The 17366-nt window shown below is 48.9% G+C and overlaps 1 protein-coding gene across 1 annotated transcript in view; it reads left to right on the top strand.

The window, feature by feature from the left end:
• VANGL1 (VANGL planar cell polarity protein 1) overlaps positions 1-13856 on the top strand; it is a 47237-nt gene extending 33381 nt beyond the window's left edge. The window contains exons 5-8 of the mRNA XM_030949180.1: positions 426-559; positions 3807-3939; positions 6461-6695; positions 7915-13856. Of these exons, the coding sequence (XP_030805040.1) occupies positions 426-559; positions 3807-3939; positions 6461-6695; positions 7915-8175 (763 nt within the window). The 3' untranslated portion in view covers positions 8176-13856. The remainder of the gene's footprint in view (positions 1-425; positions 560-3806; positions 3940-6460; positions 6696-7914) is intronic.
• The last annotated feature ends 3510 nt before the right edge of the window (positions 13857-17366 follow it).

Raw genomic sequence — 17366 nt, 5'->3', positions numbered from 1 at the left:
ATCCATCCGGAGCTGGTCCCTCCATCCAGGCTGGTCAGCTGCAGCAAAACCCGTGTGGTGTTGTGTCTCCAGCCTGAGCAAGGTCTCTGCAGCTCAGAGATTGTACTGAGCTCTTGTTCTGTCATTTCCCGTGCTGCAGGCAGCCTAGTGCTTCACTTTGTGTGCTGCCACCCTTGTTTAGGGATTTCCTGACATCCTCCTATTGAGCTGAGGGCAGAGGTACTTATCTTGCATCTCAAATGAAATTTCAGGTCCTAGAGAGAGTAATTAATATTCTGTGTATTGCACGGTCCTGTAGGTGTGACAGCTCTGCATAATATCACTATTCTTCCTTCCTTTTTTTTTTTTATATTTTATGGAAACAAGAAAGCTTATTTCATTCTCAAAGGGGTTTTATCTTATTTTGTTTTTTCTTCTTTCCCCAGCATCCAACGAGCTGCACTGGTGGTTCTGGAAAATTACTACCGAGATTTCACAGTCTACAACCCAGCCTTGTTAACAGCCTCCAAATCCCGAGCAGCCAAGCACATGGCTGGCCTGAAAGTCTACAATGTTGATGGTAGGTGAGGTAAAATGTGATCTCTGAGACTGAGTGGGATGGAGGAGGGCTGGATTTGCTTTATGCTTTGTTATGCACGCATTCTCACCTTTTTCATTTGCCAAGTCCTTGTCTCTTGCTGGAAATCTTCCTAGCAGTGCTGAGTTTGCCAGTTCCAGATGACTTTACAGATGTGTTTAGCCCACAATACGGCTTTTGTCTTTGCCAGGTGAAATGGCCAGGTTTTGGGTCGGGTTTAATTGTCGTGTGGCTTGACACTTTTCAGCACCGCTGCTTCTTTCAAGCAGCCTCTGCTTTTTGTCACCCTTGGGTCATCTCTTTAGCTGTGATAGGACAATAAACACAACTTTTAACTTAAATGAGTTCCCCAGTCGTTTATTGTGCTGCTTTCACATGCAGCCTTCAGGAAGGTGAAGGAGCCGCGGTATAAGCAGCAGTTGCTGATGAAAGTGCTGCTCATCAGCCGGCAGCCTCAGCACTAAATGAGCCTGGCTCACCCGTGGCCATGGAAATTCAAACACAGATAACGATCCCCATTGAGCTTTGTCTGTTCTACAAACTGTTTTCAAGCTTTGGGGCTTTAGAAAAGGGGACGGATGGCTGGATATGTGGAGCTCAAAGTGAAAACTGGACTTAATCATTTGACACTCTTAAGCCCTATCGGTGAAAGCCATGCTTTTTAAGCAGGGTGTGCCCAGCAGCCTTCATAGAGGTGCACATTCCTTTGGAGGAGTCAGAGTCGAGTAGCAAAGCTTTTATGGTGAAGGATGGCTGAAGTCCTGTGACAAAATGTGGTAAAGGCACGTCCTGCCCTTGAGTTTGTTAGCATTGAAAGGCTTTGAGAGCTGGGAAGAGGAGACTGAAGGGACTTGGCTGGGCAAGGTGGCTCTGTGGAGACTGAAATATGAAGAATATCTGTCATATTGAAAAACATGAGACATGATTCTTTTGCTTTTAACAAAGTTTCAGTGCCTTATGGGTGTGCATTATTTTGTTTTCATTTTCCTCTTTGGTTTTTTGGATTTTTTTTTCATTTTTGGTGAGTTTTGAAGACCTTATCCTAAAGGCTTCTCCAACCTCATGTCACACTCCTGGGTCCATAATATTAATTGGAGGTTTAGATCCTTACAGTGAGATATTCCCATCCTGACAGAGGAAGGGGACTGACAGGTTGCCCGTCATGTGTTCTTTGCTGCCTGGAGTGCTGCTCTTGGTTGAGTTGTGTTGGAGAGCGAAAGGAATCAGATGTGCAAACAGAAGTGCTCTGTGTTTTTCTAGGGGTGCAATCATTCATTCCAGCTGCTTGCTGTCAGTGAGGCCTGCTGTAGGGAAGGTGAGGGCCTCCTGATGCCCCAGGTATCTGCGCACTATTGAGACCCCACTGCCTGCCAGACTGGCTGCAGGGTGTGCCATTCTGATTGCTGGCTGGTCTTCTCCTGAACTGCAGCATCTCTTCAGGAGTGGGTGTGCTCTCTTTTCCTGCAGCACCTGCTGGGACAGGCTCAGAGAAAGACTGTCAGTGTGGTAGAGTGGCTCAGAAGCTGCTGGCTCATGTGGCTTTGTTAGAAGAGAAGGAACCAGAAGCTAGCTGCAGATGTGGCTGGCAGCCTTTCCAAGTGTCAAGCTTGTGAGCCTGCCAGGGCCTGGAAACTCCTGCCTTCCCTTCTGGGGCAGTACTGGTTGCCCGGGCTGTTCAGTTTGCAATGCTGCTGCCTTTGTGGACATGGAAATCTCAGGCTTAGAAGCATGTCCTTAAGAAGATTCCATCCGTCTTACAGAGCAGAGTGTAGTCCTGGCTGCAGCTTATACCCTGGCAGCCTGACAGTCTCTTATACCCTTCTTGTAAAGAGACAGTAATGCTATTAAGGCAGCCTAATTTGTTGACAGCTTTTGTATTTGATACTGCAGCAGCCAGGAAAGAAAAACATATTGCTGTAATCTCTCTTATGCAGAGTGGGGAGGTTCACCTTCAAAACCAGGATTTTCATTGCCAGGTGTAGTCAATGAGGCAAATTACAGATGTAACCCAAATTTCGGAGTTAGTGTCTCCCTTGAGTCATATCCTCCATTTCAGGGCTGTCAAACAAAGTCTGAAATGTTTAGACTCTTAAGAAGCTATTTGTGCTTGTTCTTCCCACTGCTGAATTTCAGGCTTCTGTCTTGGAATCTGGTTTGGGCTTTTTAGGAAAAAAATTAAAAAGAGTTGCCCTTGCTTGAGCAGAATAATTTTGAGCATGTCTGTGCAATTGATTTGCCTTAACCACTGCCAGCTGAGGGTGTGGGCCAGAGCAGTTTGGCACAAATCAGCTCTTGGTGGCTTGGAGTTAGTCCTAGACTACCACTTCTCTCTGGGTAGACCCACCTCTGCCCTCTGTCTGGAAAGAAGAGCTTGTAAACTCTTCTTGGGCAACCTTTTCCCTCTCCCTGCCTGGAAAGCCAGAGCTGAGGGCTTCATGGGAGAGTTGAAGAACCAACTACTGTATTTTAAGGTCGCTAGTTAAGGTCTTGTAGTAGACAGCTCTGTGGACTGACTGGGTGTTAGAGAGCAGATTGCAGCTTCCCTGTTCCTGTGGCTTTGTAGGATCTGTTAACAGCAGCAGAAGCTCTAGGGGCAGGTGTTGCTCAGTGTGCCATGAGAAGCTAGTACACATACAGACCCCATCTTACCCTGTTGTGGGACTGCTGCTCTGCCAGCATCTGCCCTTCTGGAAAACCCTGTGCTTTGTCTGAAGATGATCCTACTGTCCCTTGTGTCCTGTTTCCCCTTCCTGTGAATAACTGTCTGGAGTTTGGCTTTCATTTATTCATCTCCATGTCTCATTATGTTCTTGTGTTTGTCTCCCTCCTCTTTCCAACTTCTCACTTTTTGTGCTCTCACACTGTCTTGATGCTGAAATGTGATATGCTCCAGCTGCCCTTGCCTTCAAGCTGAAAGCATATATACTGGGGGGTAAGTTGCATCCTTGGCATGTTCACCTCACTCTGCCTTTGTGTATATTGTGTGAAACCCTCCAACCCAACTAACTTCCCTTGTCCATGTGCCAGAAAGCCCTCTCCAAGCCTGTGCTGCTTTGCAGGGATTCTGCTGGAGCTCCTGAGGGCCGGGGAGGGGTTTATATCGTTGGCTGGGAAGGCTGCAGCCCCAGAGCACAGTGACAGCTGCCCTAGGGTGCTGGTGTGTCCCAGCCCCAGCCCTGTGGCACTGACACTGCCTTTGTCCCCTGTGTGCCCGTCCTTGTCCCCGCAGGCCCAGGTAACAACGCGTCGGGGCAGTCGCGGGCCATGATCGCGGCGGCCGCGCGGCGCAGGGACTCCAGCCACAACGAGCTCTACTATGAGGAGGCCGACCACGAGCGCCGCGTCAGGAAACGCCGGGCCAGGTAAGGCACCCTGCCCCAGCTGCTGCTGTGGGGCTGGGCCACGTGGGTGCCCCCAGCCCAGCATGGAGGGCTGCCTGTAAGTCTGTCACAGGGAGGGAGCTTGTGGCACACACATGCATGAGGGACAGTGGCAGCTTGCCTGTGGGAACACAGAACATCCCTCTGGCAATCCAGGATGGCCAGGACCCCTGCCAGGGAGCTCAGAGGCCCTGGCACAGAGCCCAAGATACTTGTGGTTTTGATTATGACCCGTGAAGCAAATTACCAACCTTCTATGAAAATCAGCAAGCCATAACAGTTTAGGTAGAATGACAGCGAAGTTATCACAGGGTGGAAAAGTAGATTTTGGGGGTTTTGGTATGGGGGTTCAGGAGGCAAGATGGAGGGAACTGGATGTGTCCAGCCTTTCTCCTTCTTCTTCTTCTTGGCCTCCATCTTTTGCTGTGATGTTGGCACTTTTAGATTGGTCTAGAGTAGAAGGTCTAACATGATAGATGACAGGTATTGGAAAGTAATTGTAAACATTGTACACATAGTTTTTAGTATAAAAAGATAACACCGCCCCGGGGGCAGGCAGAGTGCCTGGAACTGTCCTGCTGGACGGACCTCGGTGGCGCAGGAGAAAATTTTTTATAGATAAGACACAATAAACAACCTTGAGACCGAGAAATGAAGAGCCCTGACTCCTTCTTCAAGCACCAGGCTGGGAAAAGAGACTTTCCAACTTTTATCGGGGTCACTCTGACAAGCTAAAGATCCCGACACTTGCCACTGGAATTATCAGAAGAACGTGCATGCAGCTGAGCTCAGGTATACGAGGCAGATAAGCTAATGCAGTGTCGTGGATTAGGGAGCAGTCCAGTGCTTCACAAGTCTGTGGTTACTTGCTGGAGGAAATCCCATTATTTTTGCTCATGCCCAAGTTTGTCAGCTGAAGTAATCCAGGGACAGGATCAGTGGAGTGGTTGGTGTTGCCTATCCATAGGTGAGGAGAATATTTGTGTTTTGAGGCAGAAGGACTTGACCACAAGCAGTTACATTTTATTTTGAAACATAGATATGTCTTCTGCCAGTCATGCTTAGGCTGCAGAGTTGATGCTTTGTTGAGGTGACCTGAGACAGTGCCCCTGTTTGCTCAGGAGCCTAATTGCAGTCTGTAGTTAGCATGCCTAACAGTTTGAGGCAAGTTGCCTATGGGCAGGCTTGCAACTGAGCTGTGTTTGGAAGGAATGTGTCATAACTGGAAGGAGCTGACTTGTTTTGAGTTTTCTTTTGGCAGTTTGTTTCACTGGGAAAGTGCTGGTACTACATCCCCTCCTTGCCTGCTTCAGTCTGACTTGTGCTCTTTAACCTCTGTCTTTTAGGCCCTCTTCCACCTCAGAGCAATAGGAACTTAAACTTGCCCTGCTGTGAAGTGTAGCATCCTAACTTGGGCACATCTCCTGTGCCTGCTGAGTTTGGTTAGAGCAACTGCTTAGTCAGAGGGGAAACCATCAGTCACTACATAAGGCCAGATGTTTCAGGCCAGGAGTTTAAAACTGATTTCCACCCCTACCTCCCCCATGTCAAATCAAACAAAATGGGCAAGGGTCAGGACATCTTGTCCAGTTCCTCATGTACAGCCTGAATGCAGTATGCTGTACCTTTGCTTGTGGTGAGGGAGCTGCCCCTGGCTTTAAGATGCATTGGATAGTAAAATCATTGTGGACAGTCATTGGTGATTTGAGAGGAAATTAAGTATAAAACAAGTCCTGTCTGAAGGGGCTGAAGAGTTCTGTTGGGTGGCTCTTCCATTATTGGTTTTTCCCTCACTATCTGCAGGGTAGCCCCTCACTTGCAAGTTAGCCCAAAGGAATGAGTGTCATAAGACACCTGTTCCCCTTTTATGGTGTGGGCTTCATGTTTGCTCATCTGTGCCAACACAGGAGTGTTTTGCAGAGGATGCCTTAAGCTACAGTGTTAGGAGTGAAGATGGAGGAGTGTTTTCACCCTTGCTGTTCAGTGGAGGGGTGCAGGGCAGTCATTGGGCAGCAGGAGCTCTGTGCCCAGCGGGTGGAAATGGGAGCAGACTGCACTTGTGAGCACAGAGTGTCTCAGAGCATGCTGTGTTCTGGGTGACACTGGGGTGTGGGCAGCCTCCCCCTGGGTGCCTGCCTGTCCTGTGTGTGGGGACTGCTGTACTCAGACCCATGTTAAAGGCCAGGGCAGCTGTGTCTTGTTTGAGTCACGTCACTGATGTTTATGCTGCACTGGCAGAACCAAGTGCAGTGCTCAGGGCTTTACAACCTTAATCCTCGATTATGGCCCTCAGTTGCTGGATGGCTTGGGCAAGGAAGGAAGAGCTGCTCTCTACCCCTCAGACTGTCAGTAGAGAAGATTTTGTGTAAATTGGTGGCAGGCAGTGACTTGATAGCAGGTGGGAATAGGAGCCTTGTAAATCCTGACTCCCAGGCTCTACCTTAACCACAGGCCCATCCTACTTCTTGTTATGACTCTTGCTGCCCTGATTACTTTGCTGCAGGCTCGTGGTTGCAGTAGAAGAGGCTTTCACTCACATCAAACGCCTCCAGGCAGAGGAACAGCAGAAAGCTCCAGGAGAGATGATGGACCCCCGAGAAGCAGCCCAGGCCATCTTCCCCTCCATGGCGAGGGCCCTGCAGAAGTACCTTCGCACCACCCGCCAGCAGCAGTACCACAGCATGGAGAGCATCCTGCAACACTTGTCCTTCTGCATCACCAACAACATGACACCAAAGGTAGTGAATGCTTTCTCTAACGCTGCTGCAGGAGGGAGGGAGAAGGGGGTGGCACATCTGTGTGTGCAGGCAGAACAGAAAGTTGTCAAGGGAGGTGGGAGAAGGCTTTCGTAGTTGCTCCCTGTGAATTGACCAGTGTGGTGTAGGTTGCATCAGGTCTTGCGGGGAAGTAATATTTCCTCTGCAGCATCTTTGGTCTCCTTTTTTCTGAAAGTGCCTATGAGGTATTTGTTCTTGAATCCATTTCAGCAAAGGGAATGCTTAATAAATGTTTGAAAGGGTGGCTTTGAGTCATAGGAGTTTTCCCAGCTGGCTTCTGGTAGCAGGCTGATGCAGGTGGCAACCTGCAAAGGATCTTGTTGGTTTTCTGCCCCCTCTGCCTTGCTGCATTTTGGACTGCTAATGATTGCCTAAATCTCTGTCTCTCTGACAGTGTTTCTAATTCATGAGCTGCTTGATCAAACATAGTTTGCTGCTTTGTGCCTAGGCTGTGACTGTTGACTTGCAGACACAAGGAAGGACTGAATGATAAGGGAAAAGGGTTACACAATTCCCTTCCCACGCTCTACCTTCCTTTCTAAGAACACCCCACAGTCCTAAAGAAGGATTTATTCCTGGACATTCACCCAGGACTTAATGCAGTAAGAGCAGAAATGCTGTGAAGAGATGGGGCTTAGCACCCTCTCACTGTGAGCCACCTGGGACCTTGCCCAGGTATGCAAAGGGATTTCTGCTGCCATTAGGATTGCAGAGGGACTTCAAAATAAAAACAAGGTCAAATGGCATTTTGCATTCTGTTTTCAGTTTTGCACCCTCAGACTGAAAACATGGAGACACCTGTTTACCACCTTAGCTTGGCCTGAAGGAGAGAGCCACTATCCTGTCTGGGACTGTAGTTTTGGGATCGGTAATGGGGCTGGTAGGGGAGAAATGACCTCTGCTCTACTGAACTGCTGCCAGATGGCTGTGCTGATGGCAGAAGTCAGGGCTATAACTTTGCAAACTTGCTGGGATGGACTGAAAGAGGATTTCCTGATGTTTGTATCTCCTCCTGGGCCTGAAAAGCTGAGAGGGACTGGGGAGAAGATGTCTTCTGAAGTGTTAAAGCTGAAACAATTTGCAGCATGGCAAGCCCGTGCTCGCGGCGCTGTTTTTGGGGACGGGAAGAGAGCAGGGCGAGCTGTGGGGCTGGTGCTAACGCGTGTCCCGCTCTTGGCAGGCATTCCTGGAGCGTTACCTCAACCCAGGCCCAACCCTCCAGTATGACAGGGATCGCTGGTTCTCCAAGCAGTGGACACTGGTCAGCGAGGAAGCGGTCACAAGCGGCTTGCAAGATGGCGTCGTGTTTGTCCTCAAGTGCTTGGACTTCAGCCTTGTTGTTAATGTGAAAAAAATCCCCTTCATCAAACTCTCAGAAGAGTTCATAGACCCTAAATCTCATAAATTTGTCCTCCGCTTACAGTCTGAGACTTCAGTCTAAGGGATTTTGAGGGTGGGTTGTTGGGAGATTTTTATTTTTGTTTTTTTCAATATCGTGCTTTTGGGTTTAATATCCCCAATGCTGACTGAAACTGGCAGATGATGGACCAGTAATATTTGACCATCTGCACTTTATTTGGAAAGGGGAGGGGGGAGTTGGGATATCTTATCTAGGAAGAAGTATCTTAAGAGGCAACAGGGCGACTTGGCTCAATTAGCTCAGCCTTGGAGACAGAACAGATTTTTTTCTTTGCCCCTCTTTCCAGGCATCCTGTAAACCTCACGCTCTCTTTCTCTGCACGGCTGCAGTGTCAGAGTTGTTGCTGGAGCGCTGCCTTACACCGTGCACACCTGCACCCTTGTGTCTCTGCTTTTGCCACTGCCACTGTGGCTGCTCCTGAGGGCTCATTGCTCGCCTGTCCCTCACAGAAATCTCCTGGCACAGGGTACCACAGTCCCTGCTCACTTGGGGAGGAGGGGATATCAAAAGGTGGGGATGTGAGGGGACTTTTATTCTTTATTCTGCTTCTCCTCCTTGCCACGTCCCTCTTCTGTCAGTGCCAGACCTGTATGGGCATAATGGGATGGTTTTGCCCTCTGTGAAATTGGTTGTCTTGAACTGCATCAGCCCATTTGCAGCTCTTCAATTTATTTTTTTTTCCTTAATCAGTGCTTGTTAGTCAAGTTGTTCTTCATGTTACGGCTCCCTGCTACCTCTCCCTTGCTTCTCTCTGTCCTGCTTGTCAGTATCTTTCTCAGGCAGGCCCAAGGCTTCCTTTTTCTGTCTCCTCTGTCTGGCTTTCTGAATGTTTCTCCAGGCACTGCTGCTTCCTTTTGCACCTGCAAAGGCTGTGTATTTGCACTGGGACAGGGTCAGTAAGTAGCTGGCTCCTCCTTAGATAAATCACAGACCCTCCCTACATCTGACAGCCTCTTTGAGGGGAAGGGGGTGCAGGCAGGAATGTGCCCCTCCCTCTCTAGCCAGCTTCAAGTATGTCTGGAGAAAAGAGGGGCAAAAACACTTCCTTCAGGAGAACAGCCAGGGAAAGGCTGACCTCTGCCTCATTCATTTGCTTTGGAGAACTGTTGTGCTCTGAAAACACTGCAGTGAGTCCTTGCCCACCGTACGCCTTCAGCTGTAGCTAAGAAATACCAAACAATGCCTGAATGTTAAAAATCTGCCTGCCTTTCTTGGCCTTGCTGTACTGTGGGAGTTTCTGCTCAGCACTGGGATCTGCTTCTGAGAGATGCAGTTTTGTCTGTGAGGCTGCCTTTGCCCACCAGTGCAGCTTTCATGTGTGAGTTTAGTCACACATGAGTTTGGAAGGTTTGTTTGTCAAGGCGAGTCCAAATTGGTGTCTGAAGCGTGATTGCCAGCACAGAGCATGGAGTGACTGGAGCCAGCTGCAAGGCTGGCAGTGACCTGAAGGTCCCTTGAGATCCATGTGAATGTAAATGATCAATTTATTCTGCTCAGTCTTTTGCCATGCAAATATTCCTTATCAGGCAGGATCTAGCCTGCTCTCCATATGGGTGTCTTAACCAAGAAGGCCCTAATTCCAGCAGTGTGTAAGTCGGTGCCTTTCATTGCCAGCCTGCACGGTCTTCTGAGGAGGGCTGTGACAGCCCCTCCTGTCCCTTTTGGCCTTTCCCAGCCCTTCCCAGGGCAGGCATGGGCTGGCTTCGTGTCCACAGGGAGCAGCCACCTTAAACAGGGATGCTGGGAACAGGGCAGGAGGGGCCATCCTCTTCCAGCTTCAGCAGCAGTGGAGAGGCATGTCCGACAGTTCTCTTGGGATCAAGGGAGCACCCTGGTGAGTGAGGGTCCAAAGTGCTGATTCCCCATCCAAGTGACACCTGCAGTTTCCTGCATCTTTCTTAAAAGCACGTGGTAGTCTCCTGGGTCCTTTTTAGTCTGTGTAATGTGCCAGATGTGGTTGTAAAGAATCTGGTTGGCACTGCCCATGATGGGATTATGCCCTTTGCCCTTAAAGGATGGGAAGTAGGTAGTGTTTTCCCCTCTCTAAGCTCAGTGTTTGGGTTTTTTGTCAGATCAGGCTTTCTGGTAGTCTGTATGAGGACTCCTTTGTTGACTGTGGCCTTCGCAGGGTTTTACTTTGAAAAAAATAGGTTGGCTTATTACTTTAAAAGAAAAAAAAAAAGGAAGGTGAGCATACAGTATCTTACACTCGGCTCTCCTGAAGATGCCTACACCTGGCTTTTATGATGTGCATAACCAGCAGGGTGGGAGAGATTGGGAGTAGCTTGGGAGACTGTGGAACGCTGAATACCTGTGTGGAGGCTACTGCCTGTGGCTGAGTTGGCTCATTTCTGTGAAGCCAGAACAAGAACCACCTTGCCAAGGGCTTGGGTGTGCCCTATGTGTGAGAGCACCTTGTCACAGGCACATCTGCAAAACTTTTTTACTTTCCCAGGATTTCCTTCCCCTTTCCTTTTCCCTGCCCCATGAGGAGGGGTTGTCTGACAGTATCTGCTCAGGAAACTCATGTCTTAATTTTGTTAAATCCTTTAACACATGGAGAACCAGACGGAAGCAGCGTGTGCTCAGTCTGGGTCTGCTTCTTCATCTTTGTGCTGTGGTTCAACACTGCCTTTTCTGCCTGCTGCCAAAAAGGACAGCGTCAACAGGGGCCAACTCCTAATTAAATGCTCTTCCTTATAGCAGCAGCATGAATGCTTTGCGTGATGAAATCTGAAGGAGAGGACTCTCAGATGGTCTCTTTAGAGGTGCAGCCTGCTTAGAGGTGAGGACAGACTGAAAGGGGAATCATGATTCCTGCATATTCCCTGTTCTGGTATTTTTTAGTGACATTTTTCAGGGTCTCTCTTGCTTCCCTTTTCCATGCAAAATCAGGGGACCACTGTCATACCTACCTCACTGGAGTGTTGTGAGGCTAAACTCAGCTTGCTTTCAAGTGCTTTGAGATGCACAGTTGGATCTGTGGCATCTGTAGGAATTCAAACTCTGTAAAAAATACTGAGTGGTGAGTGCGGACTGGTTTGTTTAACTCTGTTTATAGCCAGCTAATGAGTAAGAATGGAGTCATAGGGAATGAAGCTCTGATCCAATTCCTGCAGCCCTTACTTCTGCCGAGCTTGCCAAGAGCTGAGCATAAATACAACTTGGAGAGTTTGCCAGCCAAGTGCAGGCTGTCCCTCTGAATGCCTCTCCTATCCTGCACTGTCTCCTTGCACATATTTTCCTTCCTCTCTCCCACTCTGGACGTTTGTACCTGGTTGGGAATTGTGGGGGGGTTTATTAGAATTCAAATGGTTTTTTTAACTTTTTTAACATCGTCCTGTTGGTGATGGAGTGGTCAGTGTCCCCCTTGGAGATGATCCTTGCACTGGATGTCCTTCACTGGGAGCTGAACCATTTCATAGGGTGCTGTGTTGCCCAGCCAGGAGTGGTGGTGCCTCACTCCTCTCTTCCATGTTGGCACGTTTCCTGTAACTCAAGGATGCTGCTCAGATACTTTAAAGGCTTTGGGGTTTTCCTCTCGGATTTGTTACAGCCTAAATCCAAAGCCATGCTGAGATCTTGCAAAACCAGATGCAGCTGAGACTTTCAAGTGTTCTAGAGCAGATGGAAATGGCTGTGGGTTTCCATGAAGGCTGGCTTTCTCTTTCCTGGCTATAAATTGAAATATTTTAATTTCTTGCAGCTCCCAGGAGTGTAGGGGCAAATACTACTCTTAATACTTTGCCAGTCCTGTAACTGGGCATGGGCAGGTGGTGTTGTCACATCTGTTGGCCTCTCACTGCCATGTGATTTCAGCTGTGGGTGAGTGCAGACTCTGTGAGGCTGCCCTGGGTCTCAGTGTCCTTTCCCACACCTGGAAGCTGAGCAGGCAGCACTTTTGGAAGTGTAAGCATTGTGGCACTCCCCTCCAAAGCGTATCTGCAGGGTTGGGAGGTGTTGAAGCTGCACTTGGAAGCTTGGAGGCAGTGCACAGTAAGGCTCAGGTTTGGAGATCTGAACAAATCCCAGCCCTTATGAAGCCTCTAGACCTTTTCCTATGGGATGGGGCTCTCTGTGCAACACCTGGGGAATCTGCTGCTGCTGAGTTCAGCCAAAAGCTGTAGGGAAGGAATATCTGGAGCTGGTCCTGCCCCACATAAGTAACTTTGAAAGGTCTTGTTTGAGATGTACTCACTTCCAACACTTGCTGCTGAAGGAACTGAAGAGATCCATAACTTGCTAAACATGGAAACCTATTCAAGCCAATTTCATCTTGCTCACCCAAACTTGTAATTCTGCCCTTTTCAAAGGGTAAAAAAGTCTTGCGATCTTCTGCAACAGTGCTGTAGTCTGGTCCCAGGCTGGCTCCTCACATGGGCTCAGTGCTGCCCAGCTGCTCATGAGGTGTGTGTGCAGGTGTTTTCTCATTCAGCTTTTGTGTGTCTGTGTGCTTTTCCCCCTCTGGTGTGCACATTATATGTTTAAAGCCTCAAGCCAGACTTGGTGGCTCAGTGTTATAGCTGTCCTTAAGAAGGAAGTGCTCTTGGAATTGAGCTGGTTTTAGAAAACAAACAAAAGAAAAAGGAAACTCCCCAAATTTCTGTTCTGAAAGAGATGGCTTTGGGCCATGATGTCTCCTGCAGGAGTGTGCATCCTCCTGCCTTCAGGCTGCTGCCTCCCATTGATGATGACCAAAAGTCGCCGTTTCCGACAGCTGTCAGCGGTGTGGATTGCTCTGGGCCCGTCCCCAGCAGGGTCCCCACCGTGCCAGCGGTGCAGCTGGCATTGCCTGCCCCTCTGGGTCCCTCCAGCATTGTTTTATCCCTGCTGCACACGGAGCCCTGTGGGCAGCAGGCAGCCAGCCCTGCCCTGGGTGTGCTCTGCCCAGGGAGGGAGGGAGGGGATCCTTCCTTCCTTCCTTCCCTCTGGCTGCTTCCTGGGCACCTGTCACCAGCACTGACGATGCTTGGGGGTATCTCCTGTGTGCACAGTGGGGAGATGCTGTGGCCACTATACCTGAACAGGCGTAACTGTGAAGGAATCTTACACTCTTCTGTGCCTGTTTCTTTGATTCAGCATTATTGTGTCTTGGGGAAGGGGGCGGGAGCAAAATGCCCTTCCCTCACCCTCCTTTATCACTGTGTAATACTTTTTCTACACACACTGTGTATAGTAAGAAGGGTTTTGCCAAGGTTTTCTAATTAATAGACACTAACCAGCATTTCTTTCTCTTTTCTCTTCTTTGCACATGTGACTTTAACTGCAGTGGTACATGGTCTTTCTGTTCTTTTCTAATCGTGAACTTAAGTAAGCAAATTCCTGGTGTCTGTGACATTAATGCACTGTGGGTTTAGCCTTGTAAATTGTTCTGTTCCAAGCTGGGTTCTCTTAAGTTATAGCTGGATGGGGTTTTGTTGTTTTTTAAACTGAAACATAAAACCGTTTTACACTTTGCATATTTTGTACAGTAAAATTCTGGAAATAAACTGAAACCAGATTTGATTGTCCCACTCCTTTCTCTTACCCTTTCAGATGAAAAAGCTCTTCTGGTCTTCAAGCATTCCTTAGCTGTGGGCAGGAGGGGCCCTCCAAACATGTGGTTTAGCTTTCTTGAGGTTGTCTTTTTGTCACCCTCATTTCTAGGCATTTCTGGTCTGCCCTGCCACAGTAAAATGCAAACTCATTTATCACTCCTGAAGGAAGACTGGTAAGTGACTGCTTTGAACACCTGAAATCTCAAATGATGGGGAGCAAATGCAGCTGGGGAAGTGGGGTGGTGGTGGGGGGCATGGCTGGAGTGGGAACAGGTTTTTCTGCCTCCTGTGTTCTCATAGTTTGCACACAAATTATTTAAGTGCAGGATTCACTGCCGAGTTCCTTATTTGGCTCTGATGGGGAGGAGGAGTGGCAGAGGCAGAAAAGCCAGTGCTCCTTGTTTGTGTGGATGCAAGCCTATGCTCTGCTAAAAAAAGGTGCAGAGAATCTCACCTCAACAGCATCTCTGGGTGTGGCTTTCCCCACCATCAGTTTTCATCTCTAGCACACCAAGAGCTCAGAAAGATCAAGCAGCTGTGCCCAAGGAAATGTGGGAGCAGTTTTTTTGTCTAGATGTTCTTTGGTGCCCCCTCTTCAGGCCAGCCCAGCAGATCTCCTTGGTGGCTTCAGCTGCTGGAAAAATCCACAGGATGCTGCTCTTCAGTGAAAAAGAGTGCAGCAGTTGTGAAGATAAGCAGCACAGACATAAATGCCTGTGGAGAGAAACAGCCACATGGGTAACTCTCTGCTGGTGTTTGGGCTAGAGAGAGCTGAACTAAGGCCTGGGAGGAAGCAGGAAGGGTGGGATGGGGGTGTGCTCTGTTCTGCCTCCTGCCCTCCCTTGATCTTTGTTTTTGATCTCTCCCTCTCATCCTGGTGCTTTGGCAGTGCCCAGCCCTGCAGTGTTTGCAGGTCAGCTCCCAGAAATGGCCAGGAAAGGGAAGAGCACTGCTGCTGCCCAGCAGAGGCTGAGATGGGGCTGCAGCCCTTGCTGGTGCCCTCCTGCCCACCAGAGGAAGAGCTGACTTGTTGGACCTGAGCCGTGGAGGAAAGGCTCTGTGGGAGTTGGCTGCAGGTGTGTCATGGGAAGGTGAAAGCAGCAGGAATTTGGCATAAACAAAATACTGGGCTTGTCAGCCTCGTTCCAGGCTCTTAGCCTTGAGAGCTGTGTCTTTACATGTGAATTCAGCATGCTCTGTTTCATTTCTGGGGTAGTGCTGATACCAAATCAGCACCTGACTGCTGCCAGCTGTGGCGCTTTCTGTCCTGCGCTGGGCTGTGGAAGCTGATGGAAGGAACAGGCTTTGCCAGAGGGACCAGTTCCCTTGGCCTTCACCCAGAGCACACATACCTGAATCATAAAGGGCTCTGGTATGTAGCTCAGCAGAAATTAGAGCTGAGGGAGCTGATCTGGTTTGGTCAAGTCTTTTCACTGAAGTTGCACAGGCCTTTGAGATGTGGTGGAGCCTCAGGTGCAATGTTGGGTTACATATTACAGACCCAAACCTCTGACAGAAAAAACCAACCACTTGGAGGACCTGGCATCCTGAACCAGAGGTAAGCACCTTTTGCTGAGGGACATACTGGACTTGAGGAGATGCCTCTCCTGCAGTGCCCTTCTTGACCATATGGGCATAGGACACTGGCTGCCCTGGGACAGCACAGCACCAACCACTGCTGTGGGTGGTTGGTGGCTGAGCTGTGGCTTAATTCACATGATTGGCTCTGGTAGGTGATGGGACCAGGCCTCACAGCTGTGGACACATCAGCTGTGGGGAGTGGAGTAGGAATCTGTGGGGCAAAGGGGCCACATCCAGTCAGGACATAACAACTGGGGTAAGAAAGGGATTTGTCACCTTCAGCAACTGGCTCCAGAGCCTTGCTTGAAGCACTACACTAGCAGTACCTCACCATGTGATATTGTTAGCTGAATTAATAGTTCAGTGAGACACCTGTGAAGGTTGGCAGAGCTTCAAACCCCTAAACACCTCCTGGTGCAATGAACAGGCTCTGCTGTTTCAGCCCCAGGTCTCAGCTCCTGGGAAGTATAAGAGGAGTTGAACTCAAGGGTTTCCACGGGGTCCTGGAGCTCAGAACAGGTGGGGTAGGTGCAAGGGAAGGGGATCTCTCAGCAGGACATGGTGTCTCACAAGTGTCCAGGAAGGGAAGGCATACTGGGAGTTGGCTAAGCAAAGTGCTTTGATTTGGCTTTCAACAGCACTCCTGAGTTTATGTTGGACTGGGAAGGAGATGGGTTTAGGTTACAGTCCTTTCCGGTACTGGCAGATAATCCGCTGGGGCAAGGACATCCATTCCCTTCCACGTGAGCATCCATGGACTGCTGGGTCAGGAGGTGCTGAGAGAAAAGACAGCACTGAGCACAACGTGTCTGCAGAAGCAGGGATGGTGTAGTGGGGTGATGGCATGTGCATAAATCATTAGCTGTGAACAAGGTTACCCGAGTTGCTTTGGAAGCTGTAACAAGTTTTGCAGCCCTGCTGTGAGCTGGTGTGCTAGTTTATGCTGGTGTGGTGCTTCGAAAGTGGGGAATACCTTAAATGGGAAGAAAGCTGTTTTCCTGTTTGTCCCCATCTCCCTGTCCCTCTCCATAATGAACTTGTAAAAGGTTGTGGGGTGTTTGGGTTTTGCCCCCCCAACTACTGCTCACATTGTAGTCTCTGTTCAGGTTGGGATATGCTGCAAAGCTGCCAGCCTGCTCCAAAGCCCTGAGCTGATCCTCCTCTTCCTCCAGAACCTGGGGACCTGAATGAAGACACTGGACAGGACCTGGGGCTTGCTCTGGTTCCAGCTCAGTTGATGTGAACAGCCTGGGGCCCCCAGGAGCCTTCCATGGTGGCACTGCTGCTTGGTGGCCTCCCAAAGTCCAAGGGTGCTCCTCACAGGAGAAGAACAGGTGCTTGCTGCAGAGAGCTCAGCCAGGACAGAGGGAACAATCACTCTTTGGGCTCTGTGTGGGCAGCACTAAATACAGCTTAAAGAGGAAGGAGGAAGAAAATTTTACCTTGTGGATGTGCATTTGAGGTAGCTTAATGCATTCACCTTGCTATGTATCAAAATATGGAGCAAGAAGCAGAGCCTCCAGAGAGACAGTAACACAAGGCAGTGTCAAGTCAGTGGAAGAGACTTTAGAGACTAGGGTGTGGGTATTCCCTCCAGCATCCTTAGGAACATGAAGGCACAAAGATTTTAAAAAAACCACTGAGACACAAATTGCTCTAGGCATGAAGCTACTCTGTAAATTGAAACATTTTAAGTCTCTTCCAAAGGCAAGAATCAGGTTTACAAATGCTTAAGCATCTAGTCTTGCTTGTCTTTTTTCCCTTTTTTTTTCATATTATTTAAAAAGGTAGCACAAATGAAAAGTGGATGCATAGGGAGAAGGGAGATGTGTTTGACAAAACACATTTGATTCAGCCTCCTTGAAAGTTTTAAGAGACATTCAGAATTGTATGGCCCTTTGGACCTCACTTCAGCACAAGTGAGAGGCTGTGGGCATGCTTTAGAAGAGGGAACAAGAAGGAGCTGATTATATCTGGGCCACAGATGTGAAACAGATCTGCAAACCTTTTAGCTTCTATTTTGTAAAAGCTCATTCTTGAGTACTCATAATACCAGATCCTACAGTTGATTATAATTTTGCTTTGTAAGTGGTT

Source organism: Camarhynchus parvulus, chromosome 1, assembly GCF_901933205.1.
Source record: "Camarhynchus parvulus chromosome 1, STF_HiC, whole genome shotgun sequence".
NCBI lineage: Eukaryota > Metazoa > Chordata > Aves > Passeriformes > Thraupidae > Camarhynchus > Camarhynchus parvulus.
This window is presented reverse-complemented; position numbering and strand designations above follow the sequence as displayed.